Source organism: Trypanosoma brucei, chromosome 10, assembly GCF_000210295.1.
Source record: "Trypanosoma brucei gambiense DAL972 chromosome 10, complete sequence".
Lineage (NCBI taxonomy): Eukaryota > Euglenozoa > Kinetoplastea > Trypanosomatida > Trypanosomatidae > Trypanosoma > Trypanosoma brucei.
The window spans coordinates 1549216-1572858 of NC_026743.1; the positions used below are offsets into that span (position 1 = coordinate 1549216).

Below are 23643 nucleotides of genomic sequence, written 5' to 3' on the forward strand. Positions count from 1 at the left end.
AAACCACAGCCTAAACGATTTCCAACGAATATTGCGGATCGCGAGCATACTCAGGCACGGGGGGCGCTGTGACATCGGAGCGCCAGGTGTTACCAACCTCCCCATCGACATTAGCCCCCATTATACCATTGCCCCGCACCCTCCGTTCTTTGTTCGTCAACGAAGATACGCCATTTGGATCTCGTGCACCCATGGCTTGCCGCAACTCCAGCGTAGTTGTCCCGGTACCCTGTTCCACAAAAAAACGTGGAACGACACCCTGAGGAAACATGGCTACACCGCCAGACGTAGTAGTGGCAACTTCTCCACCAAAAGTTGGGGAAACACTTGTCGCACCACTATGTCCCAGCAACGCCTCCAGCTCACGAAGAGCGGCGGAAGTCTCCTGCTGGGGCAGAAGCGTGGTTGTAGCGCCTCTATTTTCATAGCACTGTTTTGCGTCGTCGTGGTGGCCACCATTTTGGCCCTGCTCAGGTTGGGGGGAATATGTGACTAGCTGTCCAGGATTACCAGCCCCAGCCCCTTCCACGCGGTTTTTCTTCTCCGCGGTCATGCGACAAGCGCCCCCTTCAGCCTCACCTCCATCTTGTGCCCTCTTGCGGTCAACCGTGTTCACCATGTTAACGTGGGCCACCACAAGCCTCCCAGGAACCTGCGGACGGGACGAATGCGGCAAGTCGTAGTTGTTGGCCCTCCCCTCTACTACAACGGGAAGAATAGCAGCATGAGGAGCGACCGCGGCAGTGGACACAAGGTTGTGTTGGGAAACGGTACCCCTGTCAAAACCATACACAGCAAGATCCCCGCGCCTCTCTCCCTCCGTGGCCAACACTTGCCGTCTTGCTGGAGGTCCAGCGCACTCCCCGTAATGTTGGCGTTCATCCTGTCGCTGAAGCTCATCGAAGACATCCCCCGCGGTTTGGTACGTAGCAAAAAACTGAAGAGCAAGTGCCGATGGGACGGTGACACAGTTCGCAGAATTAGTTCCCTGTAGAGGTGGCACAGTTGTATCGTCAATAGGTTCCTCGTCACCCTCACTGAACACGCTCATCTCATGCCACGTGCTGTTTGCACCGATGTCCCCGATGGCAGTAGATGCCTCTTTAAGCATTTCAGAAAACCGTTTACTCCGACCAGGGTTGCTCTCAACCAGCACCGCCTCGGGAAAAGTAGAAGCTGCTACGTTGCTCAGCTGTCCATTTGGACTCGTCGTGGGGTTTATCCTCTTTACTTGTCCTTCCTGAGGGCTAGTTTGGATCCCTTTCGAGACCGTTGGAGCCCTCCCCGTTAGAATGGTTTCGGCACCCTCAGCTTGGCGATATGATTCGTTGAGTCTCTCCTGTGCTTTTGATAAAGGAGTAATACCGCCTTGTTTACGACCACTCGCGTCGGCAGCCCCGGTGCCGCTGTCAAACGCGGGCGGTAAGCCGCACGACCCTCCACTGGAACATGGTGAAAGACTGTCCGCCGACGATGTCACTGTATCCTGGAGTTGGCTGGAAAATGTGGTGTTAGCGTGGGGGCGCCGTGTTAGTGTCACCTCTACCTTCTGCTCGTTTCTCCGCTGAAGGTGCAACGGTATCGGTGCGGGAACTGCATCAAAATCACCATGAGACATCGTCAGGTCGTCGAACACATTGTCGTCTGATGGTCGTTGCAACTCCTCCAGTGAATAGGAAAACAATTCACCGCCCTGATAGGGCGTGCCATCAGGCTGGGCGACGTCGCACACTTCGACAGAAACCCCCGCCCCCTCCTCTTCTTCGTTATCTAGTGAATCACCAGCACCAAGCATGTCCGCAATCTCATCACAACTCTCACCAACGGTCTCCTTTACAACAAACTTTGTACGCTTCAGCAGCCTCACCAGCAAGCGAAAAAATACCACATTCTCATCACGTATCTCCCTAGCCATATCGTTAATTCGTCCAACTTGCATCTTTATCTCCTGCACAGCCTTTGAGACTGCCTCTCCAAAGTGGTGGGCATCCTGCCGTGTCTCCGCCCCCACCTCAGCCACGTCAGCACCCACGGACCGGCGAAAGATTACCATAACCATCTGCAAAGAGGTGTAGACAAGAGACACAAAGCGACCGGGTGTGCTACGAGTTTGTTTCACCCAACTCGTTAACAAATGAAGCACAACGCGCGCGAGGGGTGGGCAGCGTCTGACTGTTTCATACGCCATGACAGCAAATAGCTCAGCTGTTGTTTCCTCACCAGTAATAGGCATACAAGAAACGGGCGAAGCAACACTGAAACGCCTTGTAACACTCTTCACAAAGCTGGCCAGGAGTGCCGTACGGGCAGGGGCCGATGTTTTCATTTGACGAAGGAAGAACGACCAGAAGGTGCTGTTGGCGCCAACGGGAAGGGCGTATTCCACAAGTGAATTTAACGAGACAGGGACGGAGCCAAAAGGAGAAAGCAGGGCAGTAATGATATTGTCCGCCTGCATGTTGAAATCTTGGATGAGTTTGCATACGCAGCAACCCACCAATTTACGCATCTGGGGACTGAAATAGTGAGCACGATGAATAATCTTCAGTAGCAACTGGGCGTTGTCAGCGGCTTCTTTGCATGTGGGGGCGCAGTCCGGGTACTCTACACAGTAATTGTTCTCATCCGGAGCAGTCGGAAGAAGATCCACATTATTCCCTCCCCGGCGCAGCAGTAAATTTGCCAAGTACCAAAGTACAAGAGCGTCATGATTGCTATGTATCTGAATGCAACTTAGGGCCTGAAGTAATGCATCCACATGGCTGCGGTCGACCGCATTGCCTAGTAATATAACCAATTTTGCGTGTAGCGTAAGCAAGCTTGCCCTTTCCTCACTGTCCAACACACCAAAAGCTCGCGACTTATTCAGCACTTCCACCAACGTGCTTCGGATATAAGGTTCTATCTCTAGATAAAGTTCCTTGCGGTGCGGTCCGGCATGAGCAAAAATATGAAATAGCAAGAGGTGAACTGCACTGTCCAATCGCCTGGATGAGTCACACATCAGGCTTTTCAACTTTTCCCTGACAACCTCTGACCCTGCGCATTCAGTAATGGTGACCAACACACGTCCCAAGGAAGCGGTACCCACATAATGAGCTGCACCACTTGCCTGGCAGAGCGGTGACTGTCCCCGTGTTTCACCACACAGTGCACAAATGGAACCTATATTCCAATTGTGCTGCAATATAATATCGATTGCCTCACAGACGTGCCTCCCGTGCAACACCATATCCATCTCTGCGCATAGCAACTGCGGATCAACAATATAGGGAAAGGCACCACCTCCGACAAGAGAGTTGCAGGTATCTCCGCCACTAGGCAAAAACTTTTCAAACGCCTCCTTTGTCACCTTCCCAAGTGTTTTCATGACGCTTGGGTTAGCGACAGCCCCAATGCACTGCAACATAAGGGTGGCACGCTCTGACGACGAAATAGAGCAGCCACGCACGACTTCGCGAAGAAGGAAAAGAACGCTGTATACTGTTGCAGGGCTTTCCACTGCCCGAGCAACGGGGGAGTTCATTAGAACCCTCTTCATCACTCTCGCACAACTGCCCACGAGCGATACGACGATACCCGCGAGTACTTCAGCCTGTAAACGCGTGTCCAGAGTCAAGGTGGCTACAAAGTAGGCTGCATGTGGCATCAAGCACTTCACCAAGCTCACAATCTCCAGTGATCCTTCCGTGACATCATCCAGGAACGGCTGAATGATCGCACATATACACAAGTAATAAGGGTTACTAGTGCCCATGCCAGGCGTACATAGACGTAGCAGCTTTCGGTACAGGTGCATTCGCACCGCAGGTTGGTTGAGCGTGTCCTTGACATCTTCACTGCAGAGACTTGGGTACAAAAAACTTTCCACGAACTCCTTCCGAATAGGAGACCGAAGGGTCAGAAACACGCTAGTTAGACGAATTGAAAGCGACCGCCCGTACATCGGCCCTGTGCTGATGCATGGAGCAGCCCGCTTCAACCGCTCATAGCATGCCACGATCTGTTCAACATGCATTCTCCGTGGACTCGAGCGAATCACATTCATCAGTACCTCTACTTGTTCTTCTCGATCAACCTCCTCAGCTGTTTTTAAAATAAGCGTCAATGCACGGTTAGAAACAAGTGACGATGTGGCCCTGCACAATTCCCGCAGCTTCCGCTGCCACTGATTAATTATCTCAACGGGGACGACACCATGCTCCACAAGCGTGACAGCAAGAAGAGAGAACGCACGATATTGCAAACTCGGCACAAGAACCACGTAGTGCGCAGGCCCCTCAAGGGAGGGGGAAGAAAGCCCAAAAACATCGCCACGTATCACATCACGTACAAACGGGTGTTCCGACCTTTGGGTATCAGGGATAATGTCAATTGCCGTTGCTATCAGCTGCGCATATCGCTGTATGTCTTCAATGCACACGTGCGGCATTTGCATGTGAAAAAGAAATGTGGCATAACTGAGGGAAACACAAAATGGGAAACCATTTATTAAAGGTGCCGTGCGCGTATAATAGGATGCCAGTTCTCTAAGAAAATTCATGGAACTGAGGCTCTCCTTCAATCGGCACTGAACCCGCCTCACACACTGCGTGAACAACAACCTGTCTTCCTCCGGAGCCCTCTCCCATAAGTCTCTGACGGTGAGACGGCGAGGCTGCTGGGACATTGACATTTGTCGGCGACTCCGCGCAAGTGAAGGGTCCGCCCCACTTGACAATGAAGATCGAGCCGTCACGGATGCGGCACGTCGCCGCACTTGGTTCCTGGTGTTGTACGAAGCGAAAGAATCCATACGTACAAAAACAATAGGTAGAAGGAAATTCTAGTGAGAATGAGCAAAAACGAAGCCAAACTAAAGAAAACTAAGGTGAAAAGGGTTCAAACAATACTGTTTCTTATATAGTGGCTATTGGTGATTTAATCCCGGTGAGGAGTCCCTTCCTTCCCTTCTTCGCGAATCGCTGCCTTCACCTCCCTTTTTCCTCGCTTCGAAAATTGGCCAAAATGAACGCGGAGAGCCAAGAGTGAAAAAGGAAAAAAGTGTTCAGAATCCCATACAAGTGCACCTACTGGGTCCTCCGTAGATAGAAATGATTACAAACATGAACACCCTGTCTCATCTGTACCAAACATATGAAGGATCTCCACCTCTTGTGGGAGGGGAAAATGTGGGGAAGGGGACCAAGGGGTAAGATGGCACATAAGGGGGACAGATAAAGATAACAGTGAAAAAAGGAAGTAATAAACAGCACTCCAAGGCGGATGTCAAGCGTACTCAGACCCAATAATAAACTGGCACTTTTCACATTTACGCGAACCGCACATGCATTCGTACATACATTCTACCTTCCCAAACACACACACACACACACACACAAACTTCTGCGAGGATTCGCATCAAACAAACTCCCCGTGTGCAAATTCTGATCGCACCTTCACTACCAAATGGGACTAAAAGCGCTTGGGCCGTTTGCTCTTCTCTGCGAAGTTCCGCGCAATGTTCTGGAAGACAGGCGTCAGCAGCGGCTTCGCGAGTTGGGGAGCCCCAAGAGAGCTCGTCGCACGCTTTGGTACCTTCGTTACGACACCCGTAATGAGAACACGTTCCACGCCGCGTGCATCACGAAGGCGGGGTGGCTGCCCGTATTCTTTAACCCCATGCTTCCCAATTGCGGCCAGTTTACGTGGCGTACGCGCGGCTTGGAGCGACTGCGGTGGCCCCCACGATCCAGCTGCCTTCTTAGAGTCCTCAGTACCGTATATGCTCGGTTGGGAAAGAAATACAGAGTCATTTACCTTCCGAGAAAATTGGGCCACGTTGTTGGTCCCGTTAGAGATGCGCTGCCCACAACTAACCTTCTCTGACGACGTAAAACCAGTGCCGCCATCCCTAGGCGCTGCATCTCGGTGGCACAACGCAGCTGACACCCCTAGAAGACGGTTTTGCATTGCCTGCATAACATTGCTTATCACAGGATCCACACGTTCAGGGGTTATCGGTGGCGCAGCGGTTTCCGTGCCGTCGTGAAGCCGAAATTTTTCCTCCTGCTCGGGACCCACCGAATCCTCATCAGCACCCGGAGGTATTGTCAGTTGAAGCTGGGAGCTAAATGTGCAATCACTCTCGGGGCCCCGAATTGCCTGATCCCCATTTTTCCAACAAGAAATGGTGTCGTTGCAAGCATCCCCCGTCTGCATGCAGGCTGGATCTCGAAACCCACCACAAATCGGAGTTCTAGACGTGCTGCAAGTGGTTGTGTTAACAATGTTTGGCGATGGGAAATCAAAAAGTGGTCTAGCAACGGCGTGCCCATCCTCACCCCGCTCTTTTCCTAATGGCGTATAGTCCTCAACGCCCGCCTTAAGGCCTCGGTTTTTTGCCTTCCGGCTTCGCATACGTCTGCGACCTGCACTGCTCCTGGGTGAGTGTGCTCCACCCGCACTGGACATCGACCCCGGACGCACAGAATGTGGACAGTCTCCCCTACCGCCACTGTTTCTGGCACTTGATCTTTTGGTCGATGAGCCGCGGGGACCACTCGTGGAGAACGTAGGACTGCGGTCATCCACTTTTTCTCTGTCAATTTTTAACTTGGCGGTCGCTTTCAAAAGCTCTTCAACATCTACACAAAAAACACCTACCGGCGGCCTTCGACTCATCATGTAGCCAATACTTGGGGACACAGTAACAAACAAAGCAAAAAAACAAGGAGTTTTGAGCTGCCGACACAACCCAACAGTTTCTGATAGTAATCCCCTTCTGTACTTCTCCGCCTTCAAGGGCCCTCCGCAGTAACACGCAAGGACGTACGCGAGCAATGGTGCCAAGCTTGCTGCAAAGTGTTCATTGTGTCGCAAAAATAAGAAAATAAGGGAAAGGGGAGAAACAAGCACGAAAAAGTGGAGTGGACAAAGAAAACGAGCGGCTCCGCTACGCAGCCAGTAGCAGCAAAGGCGCTGCGGCCTGTGTTACACTTATTGGACAACGAGAAACAGTAGTGAAATGACAATAAAGTGAGGTTACGAATGATAACCGGCCTCAATGTTTATAGGTTTCGCCTCGCAATCACTCACGCGTCTCACAACGACGCTCGTCGCAGCAGCAACTGTCTCTATATCCGGCACGTAACAACATACATACCAAGGCGTGTGACGCGTAGTTCTACATTCACAGGTCCATAGGAAGCGCAGTGGCCCACTAGAAAGGGGAAAGAGGCAACAGGACAGAAGAAAAAAAAAAACAGCCCACCACGCCCACGCGCGAATGCGAGCTGCAACAAAGCCGTAACTTGGAACAACCAACGTGTGAACCACAACACCTACTCAAAGTTGCTACGTGGCAGTGAAGCAATGTTAGCCGTCTGGCAACGCCTCTCCATCTCGAGCAACGTCGCGCTGTACAACTTTTCTCCTTTCTTAAGCTCAAAGTGTAAGTCTTTTATCAGTTGATTTTTTCGTTGAAGCCATTCGTCGACCTCAGTCGCGATGAGTTCCAGCGTCTTTGGTTCGAGGTTCATGGCGCGCAAAACACCTTCAAGTTGTACATCCCTTTCCTCTACAAGAGCGTGAGACTCGATAAGCTTTTGCTGGAGAACCTCATTGCGCTCCTCGACTACCATCACCGCTTGCCGGAGCGCGGACTCAAACTTCCCCTTGAGCTCCCCGCGCTCCCGGTGCACGCAGGCGTAACGCTCCTCCAAGGCCTGATGTTCTTCACGCTGTCGGCGAATCTCCTCACGCAACGACCTTAACTTAACACGAGTGACCTCGAGACCCCGCTTGTTCTGTTCATTCTGCTTCCGTTTCTGCTGCAGCTCCGCAACCTCACGCTGAGCTTCTTCTAACGGTGCAACAAGATTTTGATTCTCCCGATCAATATCATACATTAAAGTCTCATTATGCTCGTCGTTCTGCTTCATCTGCGCTATTTCTTCCTTTAAGGAATGAATGATTTCTAGGTTATTTGTGGTTATTTGGTTGTAGTATGTCTTCATTTCATGAAATTTCTCTTCATGCTGCTTAATGAGGGCGTTTATGTGCTCATTCTTTCTTTCTTCAATCTCATGAATCTCCGCACGGCGTCTTAACTCCAGTTCATCCCGCAACACTTTTAACTTGGCCTCACAGGATACCTGCAGTCGCGCGAGCTCCTTTTCATGACTCTGTGTTTTTGTAACGGTTACCATGTAGCTGTGCGAATCGCGCTTCTCGTACACGTTCATTTCATGGTCAGCCGCTGCTGCCCGGAGCTGCTGGTCTTGCTGTTGGAGCTTAGCCTGTATCTCATTCATGCGCTGGAGGTGCCGGTCTTCCGCCTCGCGAAGCAGACGGTCACTTTCATCCTTGCACGCCTGCGCCTTCTTCTTCCGCTCATAGATGAGGTGACGCACCCTCTGCTTGTATACCTTCATCTCTACCTGGTGTGACCGCTCCAGTTCTTCAATGCTCGCCTCCGCATTGAACAGCCGATTGCGATAAGTCTCCACCTCCCCCTTTGTAATCGTCCAGAAGTCATTCACCTTGTCACGCTCTACCTGGAAGTAGTTCCGAAGTCGCTCGGCCTTCGCCAACGCGTCATGAACCGATTCTAAAGTTGTGAGCTCCACTAGAGGATCAACTGGTGGCGGGGCCTTGACTGACTTTCTCCTTCCTCCGCGCTCAGCAGCGGTCCGTGGTGGCATTCAAAAACGAGAAGAGCCTACGGGGTACGCCACGATGCAGTCTGAAAAGTAGTGCAGTCGCAACGTACAAATATATACAAAATTAGCAACAATTGTGGTAAGAACGGGAATTGGAGAAAGGAAACATGCGAATAATCTCAGAGAATTCATCGAAAAGAAAATATGGCGATATGCCGGCATTCGCCTCTTGTGGAAACCAATCTACTCGACCACACAACGGAGAGTACTAAGTGGATAATTGATTGGCGGCGCAGCCAGTGCACACGGGAAAAGAGCCGCCATTAAAACAAAAGAAAGAGCGCATGACTGAAGCGCATGTAGGTAGTTTGCCTTCCAGCGTAAGTCGAGAAAAACCTAGTGCGGAGAACGGATCAAAATCAAAGGGAAGTAAAGGTGCACATGCAAATGTGTGGATACATGCTCTCCCTCTTAAACTATCTCAGCTATACCCTCCGCACACGAACGCGACGACACGGGCCCAAGTGCAAGAAAAAAGATTCTATTTCCACCTATCAAAATTAAACCGGCTCCCCTCTGTGCCTCTGCAGTAGCTGATCTTGCTCAAGCAAATCCTTTATGTCTCGCACCTTGTCACGGATGTTGCGCCAAGAATCACAGCGAACCTTCTTTACCGCCCACTCTTGTAACTCGTAGACACATGCCTTATATTCTCCTTTGCGACGCGCTGCCTCCGCAAGCAACTCAGCAGACGACGAAAGATATGTCACATGGGAGAGCGCGGCTGCCCTGTAGCAATCGTATGCCTCGCGGTCGATTCTCAAGCGATCTGTTAGTTCTAAAAGCTGGCGGGAGAGCTTCTCGTACTCGGGCATCATCCCCCGTAACTCTCTGCAACTGTCAAGGAGTTGGATGCACCGCCCGCACGCAGATGACCTTACTTCACACCACGGGGTCAATGTACACTCCAGCGCCCCGAGAACTGTGCCTAACTGCAGGCAGAATGCGCTTTGACCTTCCACCTGGCCCTCCAACAAGGAATCTTGGTGCACCTCAAACAGGGTACGCCGGAACTGTTCAAGCGCCTTCACCTGAAGGTGTAACCACGCTTCACTCGCCTCCAGCAGCCATTCCTGTACAGTTTCGTTATCCATGTACGGTTCAGCCTTTTCTAGCACTACATGGTAATTATCTGACATCACATTATAGTGCTCCAGAAGCGACTTACAGAACTCTTGGATGTGGTCAGGCTCCGTCAGTACATCTAGGTTAGCCTGCTGCTGTCGGCACCACAACACCAACCGGCGCTGTTGGCTGCCCAGATGCTCCACATCTCTAGCCCGTTCAGTCTCAGCCCTCGATCCGCTACCGACGGCGGAAACCGCTTTTTTCCCAAGTTGCATAACATCAGACAACAGCTGCCGCACGGCAACTAGCGATGGCTCGTCCACAGATGCAGATGCAAGGCGCGCATCTTCCTCTAGTGATTTCCAACTCGCGTTTAGTTGCTTCTCCTTGGCCGACCAGGTCGCCTTATTTGCCACACCAAGCCACGTGACGATAGACTGTGCCTTTGATAAACGGGGTGGAGTAAGTGTTAGTATGTGACGTAATCCCTCCAGCATAACTGACAGTTGCGCGGATAAATCTACCGAACGCGTAACAAACGCCTGGTACGCGGCCAAAGAAACATCATTCACGGACGGCAGGGGGCAGCCAGCATCGTCACATCCCCGAGAAATTCTATCAAGCAAATGCAGTTCCTTCTCTAGCTCCTCGACCTCCTCCTCTATGTTCTCTGCCTCTTGCTCTTCATACGTCTTCAGTGCATCTATCTGATTCTGCAGTGTATCGGTATGAAAGACGAAGCAGTCATGCAGTACACGAAAAACATCAATGGTGGTGGCCCGCTCCTTACAGTCGTCGCCTGCACTCTTCACTTTATTGTACAGGGCGTTGATCCTCTCGCTCGATTCCTCAAACGCCTCAAGGAGTGTCTGAATCGCAACAGTCTCACTGCTCATCTAGGCTGTTTTCAACTTTTCTCTCTTATTGCTCATCGTTTCATTTGATATAGCATTATCATCATTGTTCCCATTGTTAATGAAGGGGGGAAAGGAAGGGAAGAGGGAAGAGATGGGATGTCAAGTAACAAAAAAAAAAAACGAATACAAGCGGGGTGGATGAGGTAGTGGAGGTGAAAGAGGTCTGAAACGAGATCTTCTTCACCGTCCATCTGCCCCCTAATTCCGATACTCTGATATCGGTTTGGTTAGCGCAAATATATACGTTAAGGGAAGTGCACACTTATACAAAAGGAGGAGCATCCCCGGGAACTAAAAAAAAAAACATTCTGGAAGCCCACCGAATACTTTAAGTACGGAGGAGGCATCTAGTTGCTCTGCTTCAACTCACGAAGTCGGCGGACCGTCGACCGCACGGTTGTGTTGTTCGGCGTACTCAACGTGTAGGCGCCACCAGCAACCGTCTTGCTGCAACCATCGCAGCGCCAGATGCCAACGGCCTTGCGACGGAATGCGAACTTCCCGCAGAAGGAACAGAAGTGTTTCGCATGCTGAGACACCTCCAGCTTCTTGGCGCGCTTACGCGGGTTCGAACCATAGCGGGCGCCATAGCGCCCCATGACGCCCATCTTGACGGTACGCTTCGCCATTGCTACCTAAATCTCCAGGTGGTGCTCCTGCACAGACAAGAAAAATCACGAGAGGGCGGACGGATTCAAACATGGAGGACAGTTGTCGAAAACTGTTGAATGGCAATTGAGGATAGAACGTAGTTGTAAACAACGGAAAGTGCGTACCACAAAGCAGAGACCTCTGCCTCCCCTCAATTGGCGGGCTCTGACGCATCTGATCATACTTCAATACCTACCGGAGCGACCATGCCGGGAACGCCTTTCGGGGCACCCTCCCCCTGCTCTTTCAAGACCACAAAACTTTTGGGAATAACTCTCATGTTAAAGCAACACCAGGCGAAGGCCAAGCACATCATCAGTGACCTGGTAATACAACTGCTTCCTTATGCCCCCGGCACAGATATCGCACAAACATATCAATAAAATACCTCAGCAGAACAAGAAAAAATAAAAGAGAAAAAGGAAACTAACTCTCTTCCACCAAACGCGCGCACACTTCACCCAACACAATTACGTTCACCGGTGGTACAGGGAGCCGCACCCCCACCTCCCCCCAAATCTCATGCCTTCTTCTTCGCCCCCAGGGGCACGCACGTGCACGCTGTCACCTCTGTTACAATGCCCGTGTTGCAAATGCCTACTAGAGAAATGCACATAGCGGTGCACAGAATTTGCCGACCCAAGAGCGTAAGTTTCACGGAAAAAACAACGCATACGTACACGAAGTTGGTGGCCCAAAGGAGAAAAATGTACTAATGGTTGGGGAATACCCACTCTTCAGTAGGCGTGTCCACGGCATTTACACCATTCATCACAACTCACGTTGCGATGTCGTTCACGGATGGAAACAAACCAGCTCTCCGTCCACTGCGTCACGTCCACAGGAAAAAAATCTTTCCGTCTCTTACGTCATACCACAGAGCCTGAATACTTTTCATCCCTCTGCTCATCTCAACGGTGCTCATACTTCCACCAATCTTCACTGCGACTACGTGGTCACTGAGCTGTCCGCAAACGCTCTTCGGTGTCCATTTCTTTCACACCATAAAAAAAGATGTGGCTAACAAACCTAATGCTAACACCATTGCGCTTCGCACGTGCCTCGTAATTGCCTCACCCACCTCTCGGGAGTGTAAATCGTCCGACCGCTGTGGTGAGGGCACGGCGCCCACATTACTCCCGCCCTCATCTGCAGTAGGCACAGTGTTGCTCACACCTCCCAAATACGTACTCAGGTTCGTCAACCACTCCCTCCATGGAAGCTGGTACATAGCCCACAAAAGAGATATCGCAATCAGTGAATAAGGGTCGGAAGAAAAAAAGAAAAAAGAGGTACTGCTCAGAAAAGGAAATGCCCCTCGGAGTCGAAATGAATTCCCATCTGAACTGGATGGTACTCTCGCAGCTGCCGGGCGTGGCGGCGGCCCGTGCGAAGCGCCTTGTGTCCACCGCGAAGAACGTTGAAACGAAGACGATGCGCCCTCACTTCTCCCCTTACCATACAACGGAATAATATCGCCATTAACATTCTCATCAACTCTTCCGCGACAGACCGGACACTCCGTGTTCACTGCTGATCTTGGGGGATGAAGCCACCTGCTAAGGCACCTCCAACAAAAGAGATGCCCACAGCGAGTTACAACAGGCTCGCTAGCCACCTCATAGCATATGGCACATGAAAAGTCAGTACGAGACATACACTTTTACTGCTAAATACTTTTTGAACACTGCTAGAATTCGAAGCCACAGAAGCACAAAGAAAAGTCAGAAGTGGCAGAGTAAACCAGCAAAGCCAGTACAGATATTTAGAAAATTGGTAAAGGGCACAACTTTATAACCGGAGGCATACGAACATCACAATAAACTGTTAAACAAACACAAATGTAGTAATCTTACGCAATAACAAACATTAAGATTTTTGCTCTTCCAAATGAAAGTAAGCGAAGAATAATCACACTACAACCTGCAGGACAAGGTTGCACAGATACAATTAACAAACCAGCAACTCTTCCATAATTAACCAATACCCTAAAATATAAAGAAACAAAAACATGAGAATTTGTCATATGAACAGCAGTAATATCGACGACTGAAGAATCCTGCAAAGAAAAAAATCAACATTCCACAGGTTCACAGCTCACATTCTCCTCTATGAGATTCAAATGAGCCTCTTCAGTCGGACGATCCGTGGGATCATTTGAGGTCGAAGGCGTCTCCGCACTTTTTTGTTTACATTCCTCTCTGATGCCAATCTCAAACATAAGTCTCTCAGCGTAATCTTTCAACACTTCCTTCTGTCGTTCCCAGTCATCATTGACGAGATGGCACCTCATCAGCCTGTCAATGTCGCCACGAGCAACGGCGCGTTGCTTAACAGCCTTACGACGATGCAAGGCAACAAAAAAACGAAACACCACCAAAAAGAAACTTAAAGTAAGCAACCCCTGAGACACCGACATTAAAACGGAAATATAACTCTGCACAAACATCAAATCAGTATTCTGGCCCAGGTTCAACTGTACAGTTTTCTCAGCGGAAGGCAGCAAACGGTCCCAAAAAACACCAACTGCAGCTGAATGCAACGACAAAGGCACCCAAAAAAGAGACATCTCCAATGCAAATACGTTCATCGTAGTTTTGGAGAAGGGAACCACACAGAACATACCAAAGAAAAATGACAGATAACTGGTGACAACAGAGTAAAGCAGAATCCAGCCCACCACGTAAAACGACGAAACAAAGCGTGCACAACCCACAAAAATTTTATCATCATCGTCATTCATCTCACATATTTTTTTTCCACCCTCAAGGTACAGCACAAAGCTTGCTGAAACGTGAACAGCGTTATATCCACTGGTGCCAGGATGCTGGGGCTGAATGATGCCAACATCACGTCCGCTCACACGGCTCATAACGACAATAAGCTGAAGGATGCACGACGCAAAGAGAAAAGCGAAAGCAACCAGAATATAAATATCACGTGGCACCAGGTGGCAGAGGTGGAGTACCATCTTTCACCCACAAGCAACCACCACTTTACTACACCCACTTGTACCGCTCAACTACTTAAAGGCGGCACACCGACGACACGGCAGATTACCCTTCTAAGACACTGGTGCTTCCACCGATGCAACCAAGTCCCTGCTTGAAGGGGAAAAGGGAAAAGGGAAAAGGGGAAGGGGAAGAAAAGGGGGAGAAAATACGGGAGTGACACTCCACTATAAATGGGTGCAATTTCCTACAAACTACAGACCATATATGTGAACCCACACAGATGGAAACAATTAGTTGAAATGCTTTCACAGGCACTACCTCAATGCTCACACCAAGCAAACGTGCAGGAAGCCGGCAGAAACATTGGAAACACTTTCGATGCCATTGTCGGATAGAGTGGCTCAAGCGAAGGAAATCAGCACATCATCTAGTAGTGCCTAACAAGGAACGAAAATATATATCATGTATTCCCTACGTGGAAAAATCAACGAACCGACAATATTTCACAGCGGAATTAGTTATTAGAAAAAAGAAAAAAAAAGTGATTTGTGCCAACGGGAAAAAGAAATCTCACAAAGGAAAAATAAGCACGTTCATTCCATACCGACACTACACCCGAGTGTAACCATCACAGCACTGTGTGTGAGTGGGATGCTAAAGTCCATAATTAGTTTTACTGTCCTCGCTGAAACTGTAAGCACGTGAAAGCAGAAGTTGCTGATAACCCTTACGCAAAACCACAATAGCTACGCTCTGGTGCCAAGTAAGGCACGTACATAACAAAACTAATTTAAAGGATATGCGGGGTATCTCCTCAACAAATGGAGTACTTTATGCCCACCTCGCGGTTTTTGCGGCAGGCAGCACTCATTGACCAAAAAAAAAAAAAGGAGCTCACATACCAACGCATGGATCATCACTTAAGTTCGCCCTTTGTCACATCGAATTGTCAAACAACATTACAAGGAGGACATCACAACACAGCAAAGAAGAACAAAAAAAATTACCCGCAACACTCACACGCACCACGGAATAAATCATCGCTCTTTAAACCAAATATCCTGCATCCGCAAAGAGATAAACAAACAGAAGTAATTAAAAAAAAGGAAAATAAATTCATAAAAAATAACGTGGCAGGAGCATCAAGTGGACCAGTTGAGTAGAAACGGAAAAGAGTACCTCACACTCGAGCATACACAACTGTGAAGGGGGACGCACACTCCGCAAGAGAAACAGCATGCACACACAACATGAGTCAATAAGCACCGACCACAGAATTACGACATCAACCTCTCAGGACAAGCAGCAGCAGTAAAAGATCCGGTATACAAATATACACCAACGAAAGAGAAGATAGATTCACCAAAGAAAGAATAGGAAATGGAGCAGCACTCATCGCAAGATGTGGTAAGCGGGAAGCGTTACGACCAACACACAGTTGGGGACGGTAAGAGAAACTGGAACAACGGCCATGCTACCTTAGCTAACCAATAACTCACTCAAAAAGCGAAAATAGTGACAGACCACTATAAGACTAGGAGCGAAATCAACAAAAAAAAACAGAAAAATATATACATAATGATTGGAAAGACAAAGACAAAAGACAAGTTGACGCTATCATCCATATCTACAACAAAATCTCAAACACAGTACCTCCCTCCAAGAGTCTCCCCTCCCGCGAACCACAGACTCGACAACTCGAATAACCTGGAATTAGAACCCTACTGAAGCGACAATAATAATGATAATAATTAAAAACACGAGCTGAATAATAATAAATAAATAAATAAATAAATAAATAATAATGACGTTCAATTCTGTGCGGAACATTATGACCAGGACAACACCTGCTCAATGCTCTCAGGTTGCCTCAGCATCAATACATGCCGTCCATACCTCCCATACCACCCATGCCTCCCATACCACCTGCAGCAGGTGCATCATCCTTCGGTAAATCCACAACCGCGGCCTCTGCCGTCATCATGAGGCTGGCAACAGACGCAGCGTCAGTAAGCGCAACACGAACCACACGCGCGGGGTCGATTATTCCGGCTTCAAACATGTTCACGTAGCGATCAAGCTGCGCATCGTAACCAACAGCGGCATCAGTGTTCTCGAGCACCTTCTCAACAACAACAGCACCTTCCCTTCCAGCATTGGCAACAATGCGGTGGGCGGGCAACCGCACCGCGTTACGGATGATCTGCACGCCAGTCCGTTGATCAGCGGTGAGTGACTGATCCTGTAGTAATCCGTCCAATGCTTTGCTCGCACGCAGCAACGCAGCGCCACCACCAGGGACAATGCCTTCCTGCACCGCAGCGCGGGTCGAGCACAGGGCATCTGTGATGCGGTCCTTCTTCTCGTTCACCTCCACCTCAGAAGCACCACCAACGCGGATTACGGCAACGCCACCACTCAGTTTTGCAAGACGTTCTTGAAGCTTCTCGCGGTTATAGTCACTCGTCTCGCGCTCAATGAGCCCGCGCAGCAGGTCCACGCGTTCTTTCATCATCGCAACGTCGCCACCACCGTTCAACAGTACTGTATCGTCCTTCGTGATTGTTGCCTTCTTCACACTCCCCAAGATGCTGGCGTCGAATTTCTCAGCGTCAAGTTCCACACCACTGCCTTCCTCACCAACAACGCAGGCACCACTGAAAATGGCGATGTCTTGCAGCATCGCAGCCTTGTTGTCCCCGAAACCTGGAGCCTTCACGCACGCAATCTTCAGCTTTCCTTGAAGTTTATTGAAAATCATCGTCGTCAGGGCCTCACTCTCCACATCATCCGCAATGATCAGCAATGGTCGCCCACTGCGCACCACGTGATTCAACACCGGTAAGATCGTATGAATGTTGTTCAACTTCTTTGCAGACACAAGCACGAACGCATCTTCAAGCTCGGCCTTCTGAGTCTTCGCGTCAGTTACGAAGTACGGGCTGATGTAACCGCGGTCCACACTCATGCCTTCCACAACTTCCAGCTCAGTCGTCAATGTCTTCCCATCTTGTGTTGTGATCACGCCATCCTTCCCCACCTTCTCCATCGCCTCCCCAATCAGCTTGCCGAGTTCAACATCACCGTTCGCGGAAATCGTCGCAACCTGCACAACGTTCTCCGTATTTGTTACCGTTCGGCTCTGAGATTCGATGTTCTTCAGGATCACCTCCACGGCGCGGTCCATACCACGCTTCATGTCAATGGGATTCGTCCCGGTTGCAATCGATTTGATACCCTCGCTAAAGATGCTTGCAACGAGGACAGCCGATGTTGTCGTTCCATCACCCGCGAGGTCATTTGTCTTATTGCATACCTGCCGCACGAGCTGCGCACCCATGTTTTCAAACGGGTCCTTGAACTCGATCGACTTCGCAACGGTTACACCATCCTTCGTGATCTTCGGAGCACCGTACGATTGCTCGATAATCACGTTACGTCCCTTAGGCCCAAGGGTCGTTGCAACAGCCTCCACAGCGCGTTGTACGCCCTTCAGCATAGATTGACGTGCTTCCGTGCCAAAACGGATGTCTTTGGCACCAAAACGGACGACACAGCGGAACATGTTCGGATCTTATTGTTTTGTGTTCTATGGTAAATATGATAAGAGGGAGGAAGGTAACCGATATTGGTTTTTTTTCGTTGTTGTGTCGTGATGTTTCTTCTGATCTTTTTGTTTTCAATGTTGGTTATGTATCTCTTCCAGTGTTTGAACGCAACAGTCATCGCAAGCTGTTGTATAGTCAGTTTTGTTAGCTTTTTTGTTATTGTTGCCTGCTGTGATTCGTTCTTCGTTTTAGTCTTTTAGAGACGAAAAAGGTAATTTTGTAGGGTTCCCCATATAAAAAAAGCATTCTGTTGTTGTTGTTTTTTTGCGGCATGGTACTTCATCTGTACAGTGACCGTGACCTGTTGATCGTTCCTCCTTTCGTTACCAACAAGCAATGCACGCACTGAAATGTGTGTTATGCAAGAATTCCCTTTGTCTTGTTTCTGCTGAGAAATTTTGTTGCGTATTGCTTGCGCACAGGACGAAGACGGAACGTGCGAAGCATTTCTCCATGCGTTATGGCACGCAAACATACACTTTGCCGTGGCCTTTTTGTGTTGAGATAGCAACTTCCCCAACCCCCTCTTTGCTTATCCCTCCTGCCGCTTCTTAGTTTAGTGTTGCCCCTGTAACTTAGCTCTTTCGCCCTTTTCCCTCGTCTAGAACTCAAATCGTCTGGAGGCCGAGTCACGCTGTAATACAGACTGAATCTCCACTTCCCTGATATTTTGCTTCATTATGGCCCTGAACAAAAAGAAGATCACTCCATCCCACATATCCTTCCATTTGATCCATTTCCGACCGCGGTGGAATGCAAGTCTTTTAACGCACAACATAAAGGTTAATACTGCTCGTGAGTTTTCAAGATATCTGAATTCGGCCATAAAACACCACCGCAGAAACTCGCAATGGCTGGATTGACAACCTACACGGAGACGTTACAGTTCAAAGAGGGCATCAGAACAGGGGTGAAATTTGATCTATGTTCCTCTCCGCCAAGTCCTCGGACTCATTGGTAAAGGCGTCACCTGGGTTTCTACCGATGCGAGAACTGTGTCCCGCTGGGCGTGATGAACCCCCGAACCGTACCCAGGTCCCTTTGTCGTTCGTACCACTTGGCGAGCTCCAGAGACTTAACCCGTGCTGTGTTTACAACCCCGGGGGAAATACCGGCAAGCAGCGCCACCTCAACGCCATAGCTTCTCGCGCAGATTCCGGGCACAAGGCGATAAAGAAAAGTAATGGTCGGTATATTGCTGTCACTTGCAGCAGAAACGGCAAAGTCCATGTAACCGAGCTGAACCCCCCCAGTTTCAGATGCTGCTGAGGAAGTGGATTTCTGCATGGACTTGTGCTCCTCCTGCGCGAGCGCGTGGTAGTGGGTAGAGAAGAGTAGAAGGGGCGGCACTGGGTGCCTTTTCTTCATGGCGGCGAGCATTGCGTGCGCTATTGTGTAGCCGTCGTGCGTAGATGTCCCCCTGCCGAGTTCATCCACTAAACAAAGACTCCATGGACCGGCAAACCGCACAATCTCGGCTGTCTCACTTAACTCGACATAAAGGGTACTCTGTCCTTTGTGCGTTGCATCGCGAGCGCCAATCCTTGTGAAAACACGGGTAACGGGCGCCAAGCGCATAGACGTAGCAAACACTGGTCCACCCATTTGGGCTATTATAACATTCACGGCAACTGTGCGCATCAGCGTACTCTTTCCAGCCATATTCGGTCCGGTCAGCACCAAAATGCGTCCATGTGTAGCGTCAAGATTGACAGTGTTTGGGACAGAATCGCTTTTGAGAAATGGATGTCGTAGTTCTTCCGCAAGCAGGTACGCACCGGCGTCACATTCTTGTACAACGGGGTAGCAAGTAGCGACAGCACTGGTATGTAGCGACGCCAGACTGAGCAAACAATCAAAATAGCAAAGAGCCGCTGTGGCTTCATAAAGGACGGGGAAGTAATTAAATATATGCGAGGCAATGTTTCGAACAACAAGTAAGAGGGCATCTGCTTTCTTCGTTTTGGCACGCTTATGCTCCTCTACCAGAGGTTCCAAACCTGCGACTGTATATCTGACACACGCTGAAGTACGGGATCGCTCGATGAACCCAGGGGGACATCTCTTAGGTGCCTCCATCAATGGAACCTCAACCAGAAAATTTTCACGACCGATATGAGAGTAGGTGATTGCAGCACCGTTGAAAATGTTGTCGCGCAGCTCCCTTAAAACTTCATCCAATTTTTTCTCTATGATATCTAAGCACTCCGTAGCTTCGTCGTACGCGGGACATGCTCCCTGCGATGGTACAATCACCCCTGACACCTCAGCAGCTTTTCGATCGAAACAGGCCTTGATTGAGGCGACAGCAGGAGCCACTGCGCCCATGGTTCCCCACAGTTCCTGCAAAAGAGGGGGGGCACACTCCTTTTGGACGTTGTTAGACCAATCCAGCATCTCCTCGAATGCAACAACGGTTGAAATAATAAGTTGAAGATGCTTCTTGTACTGCACGAGAGGATCTACGAAGGCTATTTGTTGCGAGTCACCCTTCAAATCGGCCAACCGTGAAAGATTGCGCTCGAAATCTGTGGCGAAAAGGTTTGTAAATCGAGATTCAAATGTGTTTGTTGTCCTCCCCCGCTTCGATCCACACTGCGTACCACTCGCCTGAGTGAATTCTTGGGTAGGGCCCTCGGAAGTACGAGTGCTCGAATTAGGGGTGCATATTGGTGTCGTAACATCGGCAGACTCCTCCGTTTTGGCCCAGAGATCATTCAAATTATTTTCGATGATAAAGCGTACCGCTTCCTGCCTCGCATTGATAACACGCGGGGACGCGGAAGGTCGCAAAATCCAAGAACGGAAAAGACGCTTTCCACCGTTGGTGCAACAACGGTTGATCAGATTAAAAAGAGATCCGCGTTCACTATCGTCCCGCAGGTTACCCACGAGTTCAAGATTACTTACTGTCGCGGCATCAAGAACCAACCCGGGGTCTTCGCGACGTTCGTACCACAGAAGAGTTGAATCGGAGCAACGACTTCGATCATTCGACGGCACACCGCTGGTTACCTGCTGCTTTAAAAGGTGAAAGTTGTATGGTCGAGCCTCCAAAAGTATAGAGTCAACATTACTCAACTTTAACGATCTAAAATACTGAGCTAAGAAACGACCCGCCTCCTTTAAGCTCCTCTCCTCAAGGGGGAGTTTGCGAAGTGAGGTACCAACCTCTTCAACCAGTTCAACCTGGAAACCCTCCCCTTCTACCCATTCAAATAGACGTCTCCCAAATGATCCCTTGGGCTCCTCACCAGGCGCATCAACAGCCCCACGCGGAATTATTATTTCACGGGGACGGATTTGTTGAAGGAGCGCAGAAACTTCATTAAGCACCTCTTCAACAAAGCCTGCGGCGCTCTCCTTGCCATTCGTACCGCAGGGACAGTGGAAAACAACGCGACGGGAAAGATCGACGGCCATTCCATCCACACTACCGCTCCCCATTGGATACAGTGCAAGTACGAACACTGCACCATAGCCGCTGATCATCATGGGATCGGTTATGGTGCCAGGGGTAAGTATCTCAACTAGCTCTCGTGGCACGACTTTCGGACGAGCATTTTTTGATGACTCCCCTTCCTCCTTCATTTGCTCTACTCGACCCACCTTGTAGCCCCGAAAAACGAAGAGACGGGCCCATTCACTAAATGTTTGTTCAGGGACGCCTGCGAGCCGCATTTTCCCTCGGTTAGTGGTGTCAACAACTAGCTTCAACCCAAACTCACGGTGAGCCATAGCGGCATCTTGGTCGTAAAGCTCATAAAATTTGCCCTTTTTGAAAAAAATTACCACATCGTAGTGCTTTGACTTCACTTCCCAGTACTGTCGTTCCATGGCAGCCATTGCCTCCAAGTCCCTAGGAGGGATAGTAATAGAAGAGGGCGGTCGTTTCGGATCAATACCCCTTAAAAACGGGTAAGAAACGTTTTCAGGGCAAATGTCCTCACATTCAAGCGAAACCTCAGGCATTGGAAAGCGGAACTAGAGATCTCCTCAACTAAATAATTCAGGATACCAAGGGTTAGATCTCCCTCCAGCACTTAGGCAAGTAAACAAAGAGCGAAAGGCAATACTATCGTAAGTAACACAGGGCACCATGAGGTAAACAAACACGAAAAAAAGTAGTTGAAAAAATAAACACATATATGCCTTCTGAAACGGTATCCGAATCCTAGCATCCCGTGGTAATAGTTATTATAAGTGTTAGACGTAAAGTGTCAACCACGAGGGTAAACGAAGGAAAAGAAACAATAAATAATCACGCTGATGTTTGAATATCATGTCATTCCTCACCACCGTTTCGAAGGTGACAAAAACATGCATCTGCTACCTCTAACTTGAGACAACATTGAATGTAATCGTAAAGGGTGTACCCGATACATACACGAATAACACTCAGTGTAAAAATTAAAAAATGAATAAAACGAGAAGACCTTCGGTAATACCTAAGAAGACAGAACCTGTTTCAAACTCGCTGATTACATCCAACGTCCCTCTTATCCATCAATCCGGCTTGTAGTGATGACACATTCTAGTAATCAACTGTGAAAATGGGGTGAGATCATGAAAGCAGATGTTCATCCGCTGTTCATTCCGCGAGGATGTTAAACCTACACGGAACCTTCCTTAGCTCTCCACACTGGGCACTATGAGGAAAACATGCCGTGATACCTGTCACTGGAAACCTGTTGCTTCACCAGCAACGATAGACTAAAAGGTGGCCCAAAACCCCAAAAAGTTAGCGCCAGGACTGAAAGTTCGTACCATTTGCCCCGCAGAGCACATGTGTGCGCGAGCGTATTGCCGGTGAGGAAAGAAAAATCCATAAACGTTTTCAGCAAAACATTGGAGGCCTCGGTTTTCCATGAAATACCATACATACAAGAAACAAGCGAAACGAAAAATAAAACAAAGCACCATAGTTGTAGTCATGGATAATGCCCGTAGTTCCTTTTTTTTTTGAGGAATAAATGAAAACATGTTCAGATTTTTTTGAAGAAAAGGGGGAGTTGCCGACCCTTAGAAAGCACCAATCAGCTTTTTCCCCTCAAAGGTTCGACATACCGCAAAGAATTGTTCATACGGTGCCCAACATCGGTTCGTATGCACCGCTATGATCATTTTCGAATGCAACAACCACTAACGAGTCAACCCATTGCAACAGGGGAAAAGTAAAAAAAAAAATCAAACTACACTATTGCTTCATTCAGAAATAAAAGTGATTGACGCGGGCACTAAATGTTAGAGGAAAGACTCGCTGAATTTTGTGAGCAGCGAGTCCTCTATTATATTACTACTCATCGATTTTATTATATTTTCCTTATATAATACAATTTATAAGGGGAGATGTGGCACCGAATCATTGCATAAGTAAGGGAAGAAATCGAGAGAAAACGCAGTAGCTTCTGCATGTTATGCAGGACCCTAGACCATGTCTAAGCTAAACTCAAAGAATTAAAAAACAGTTAGAAAACACCGAAAGGCTTGATAACAAGTGAAAACCGCCACGATGCAGCGTTTAGTGATATATCTAAAATAACAGAGTTGAACAATAACTAGTGACAACGGAAACCGCATGGCCACCTTGAGACACATATACCATAGCCCAATTTCACGGAAGAAAAAAGTCGATAGGAGCTAGTGGGCACGAGAGCTGTTGCCCTACGTGCTGGAGAGCAAAGCAATACTGAGCAGTCACGTGTCCACAAGAAAATATTATAATCAAGGGATAAAGCTCAGC

General features: G+C 49.0%; 11 protein-coding genes across 11 annotated transcripts; 2 read left to right on the forward strand and 9 right to left on the reverse strand.

Annotated features, from left to right (window-relative positions):
* Positions 1-10: 10 nt before the first annotated feature.
* TbgDal_X7730 (hypothetical protein, conserved) lies at positions 11-4795 on the reverse strand (the record flags this gene model as incomplete). Its single annotated transcript, XM_011779646.1, has 1 exon — positions 11-4795. One exon carries the CDS (start codon positions 4793-4795, stop codon positions 11-13), a length of 4785 nt encoding a protein of 1594 aa, XP_011777948.1.
* A 659-nt stretch (positions 4796-5454) lies between these two features.
* On the reverse strand, positions 5455-6666 carry TbgDal_X7740 (hypothetical protein, conserved; the record flags this gene model as incomplete). The annotated part of the gene is made up of 1 exon (XM_011779647.1): positions 5455-6666. The coding sequence occupies one exon, from the start codon at positions 6664-6666 to the stop codon at positions 5455-5457; it is 1212 nt and encodes a 403-aa protein (XP_011777949.1).
* A 656-nt stretch (positions 6667-7322) lies between these two features.
* On the reverse strand, positions 7323-8684 carry TbgDal_X7750 (trypanin, putative; the record flags this gene model as incomplete). The annotated part of the gene is made up of 1 exon (XM_011779648.1): positions 7323-8684. The coding sequence occupies one exon, from the start codon at positions 8682-8684 to the stop codon at positions 7323-7325; it is 1362 nt and encodes a 453-aa protein (XP_011777950.1).
* A 518-nt stretch (positions 8685-9202) lies between these two features.
* Positions 9203-10666, reverse strand: TbgDal_X7760 (hypothetical protein, conserved; the record flags this gene model as incomplete). Its single annotated transcript, XM_011779649.1, has 1 exon — positions 9203-10666. The coding sequence occupies one exon, from the start codon at positions 10664-10666 to the stop codon at positions 9203-9205; it is 1464 nt and encodes a 487-aa protein (XP_011777951.1).
* A 368-nt stretch (positions 10667-11034) lies between these two features.
* Positions 11035-11316, reverse strand: TbgDal_X7770 (60S ribosomal proteins L37, putative; the record flags this gene model as incomplete). The annotated part of the gene is made up of 1 exon (XM_011779650.1): positions 11035-11316. The coding sequence occupies one exon, from the start codon at positions 11314-11316 to the stop codon at positions 11035-11037; it is 282 nt and encodes a 93-aa protein (XP_011777952.1).
* A 1019-nt stretch (positions 11317-12335) lies between these two features.
* On the reverse strand, positions 12336-12995 carry TbgDal_X7780 (hypothetical protein, conserved; the record flags this gene model as incomplete). The annotated part of the gene is made up of 1 exon (XM_011779651.1): positions 12336-12995. The coding sequence occupies one exon, from the start codon at positions 12993-12995 to the stop codon at positions 12336-12338; it is 660 nt and encodes a 219-aa protein (XP_011777953.1).
* A 417-nt stretch (positions 12996-13412) lies between these two features.
* TbgDal_X7790 (hypothetical protein, conserved) lies at positions 13413-14309 on the reverse strand (the record flags this gene model as incomplete). The annotated part of the gene is made up of 1 exon (XM_011779652.1): positions 13413-14309. The coding sequence occupies one exon, from the start codon at positions 14307-14309 to the stop codon at positions 13413-13415; it is 897 nt and encodes a 298-aa protein (XP_011777954.1).
* A 305-nt stretch (positions 14310-14614) lies between these two features.
* TbgDal_X7800 (hypothetical protein, unlikely) lies at positions 14615-14917 on the forward strand (the record flags this gene model as incomplete). Its single annotated transcript, XM_011779653.1, has 1 exon — positions 14615-14917. The coding sequence occupies one exon, from the start codon at positions 14615-14617 to the stop codon at positions 14915-14917; it is 303 nt and encodes a 100-aa protein (XP_011777955.1).
* A 196-nt stretch (positions 14918-15113) lies between these two features.
* On the forward strand, positions 15114-15455 carry TbgDal_X7810 (hypothetical protein, unlikely; the record flags this gene model as incomplete). Its single annotated transcript, XM_011779654.1, has 1 exon — positions 15114-15455. One exon carries the CDS (start codon positions 15114-15116, stop codon positions 15453-15455), a length of 342 nt encoding a protein of 113 aa, XP_011777956.1.
* Positions 15456-16168: 713 nt separating this feature from the next.
* Positions 16169-17857, reverse strand: TbgDal_X7820 (chaperonin Hsp60, mitochondrial precursor,putative; the record flags this gene model as incomplete). The annotated part of the gene is made up of 1 exon (XM_011779655.1): positions 16169-17857. One exon carries the CDS (start codon positions 17855-17857, stop codon positions 16169-16171), a length of 1689 nt encoding a protein of 562 aa, XP_011777957.1.
* Positions 17858-18878: 1021 nt separating this feature from the next.
* TbgDal_X7830 (mismatch repair protein) lies at positions 18879-21872 on the reverse strand (the record flags this gene model as incomplete). The annotated part of the gene is made up of 1 exon (XM_011779656.1): positions 18879-21872. One exon carries the CDS (start codon positions 21870-21872, stop codon positions 18879-18881), a length of 2994 nt encoding a protein of 997 aa, XP_011777958.1.
* Between the last annotated feature and the right edge of the window lie 1771 nt (positions 21873-23643).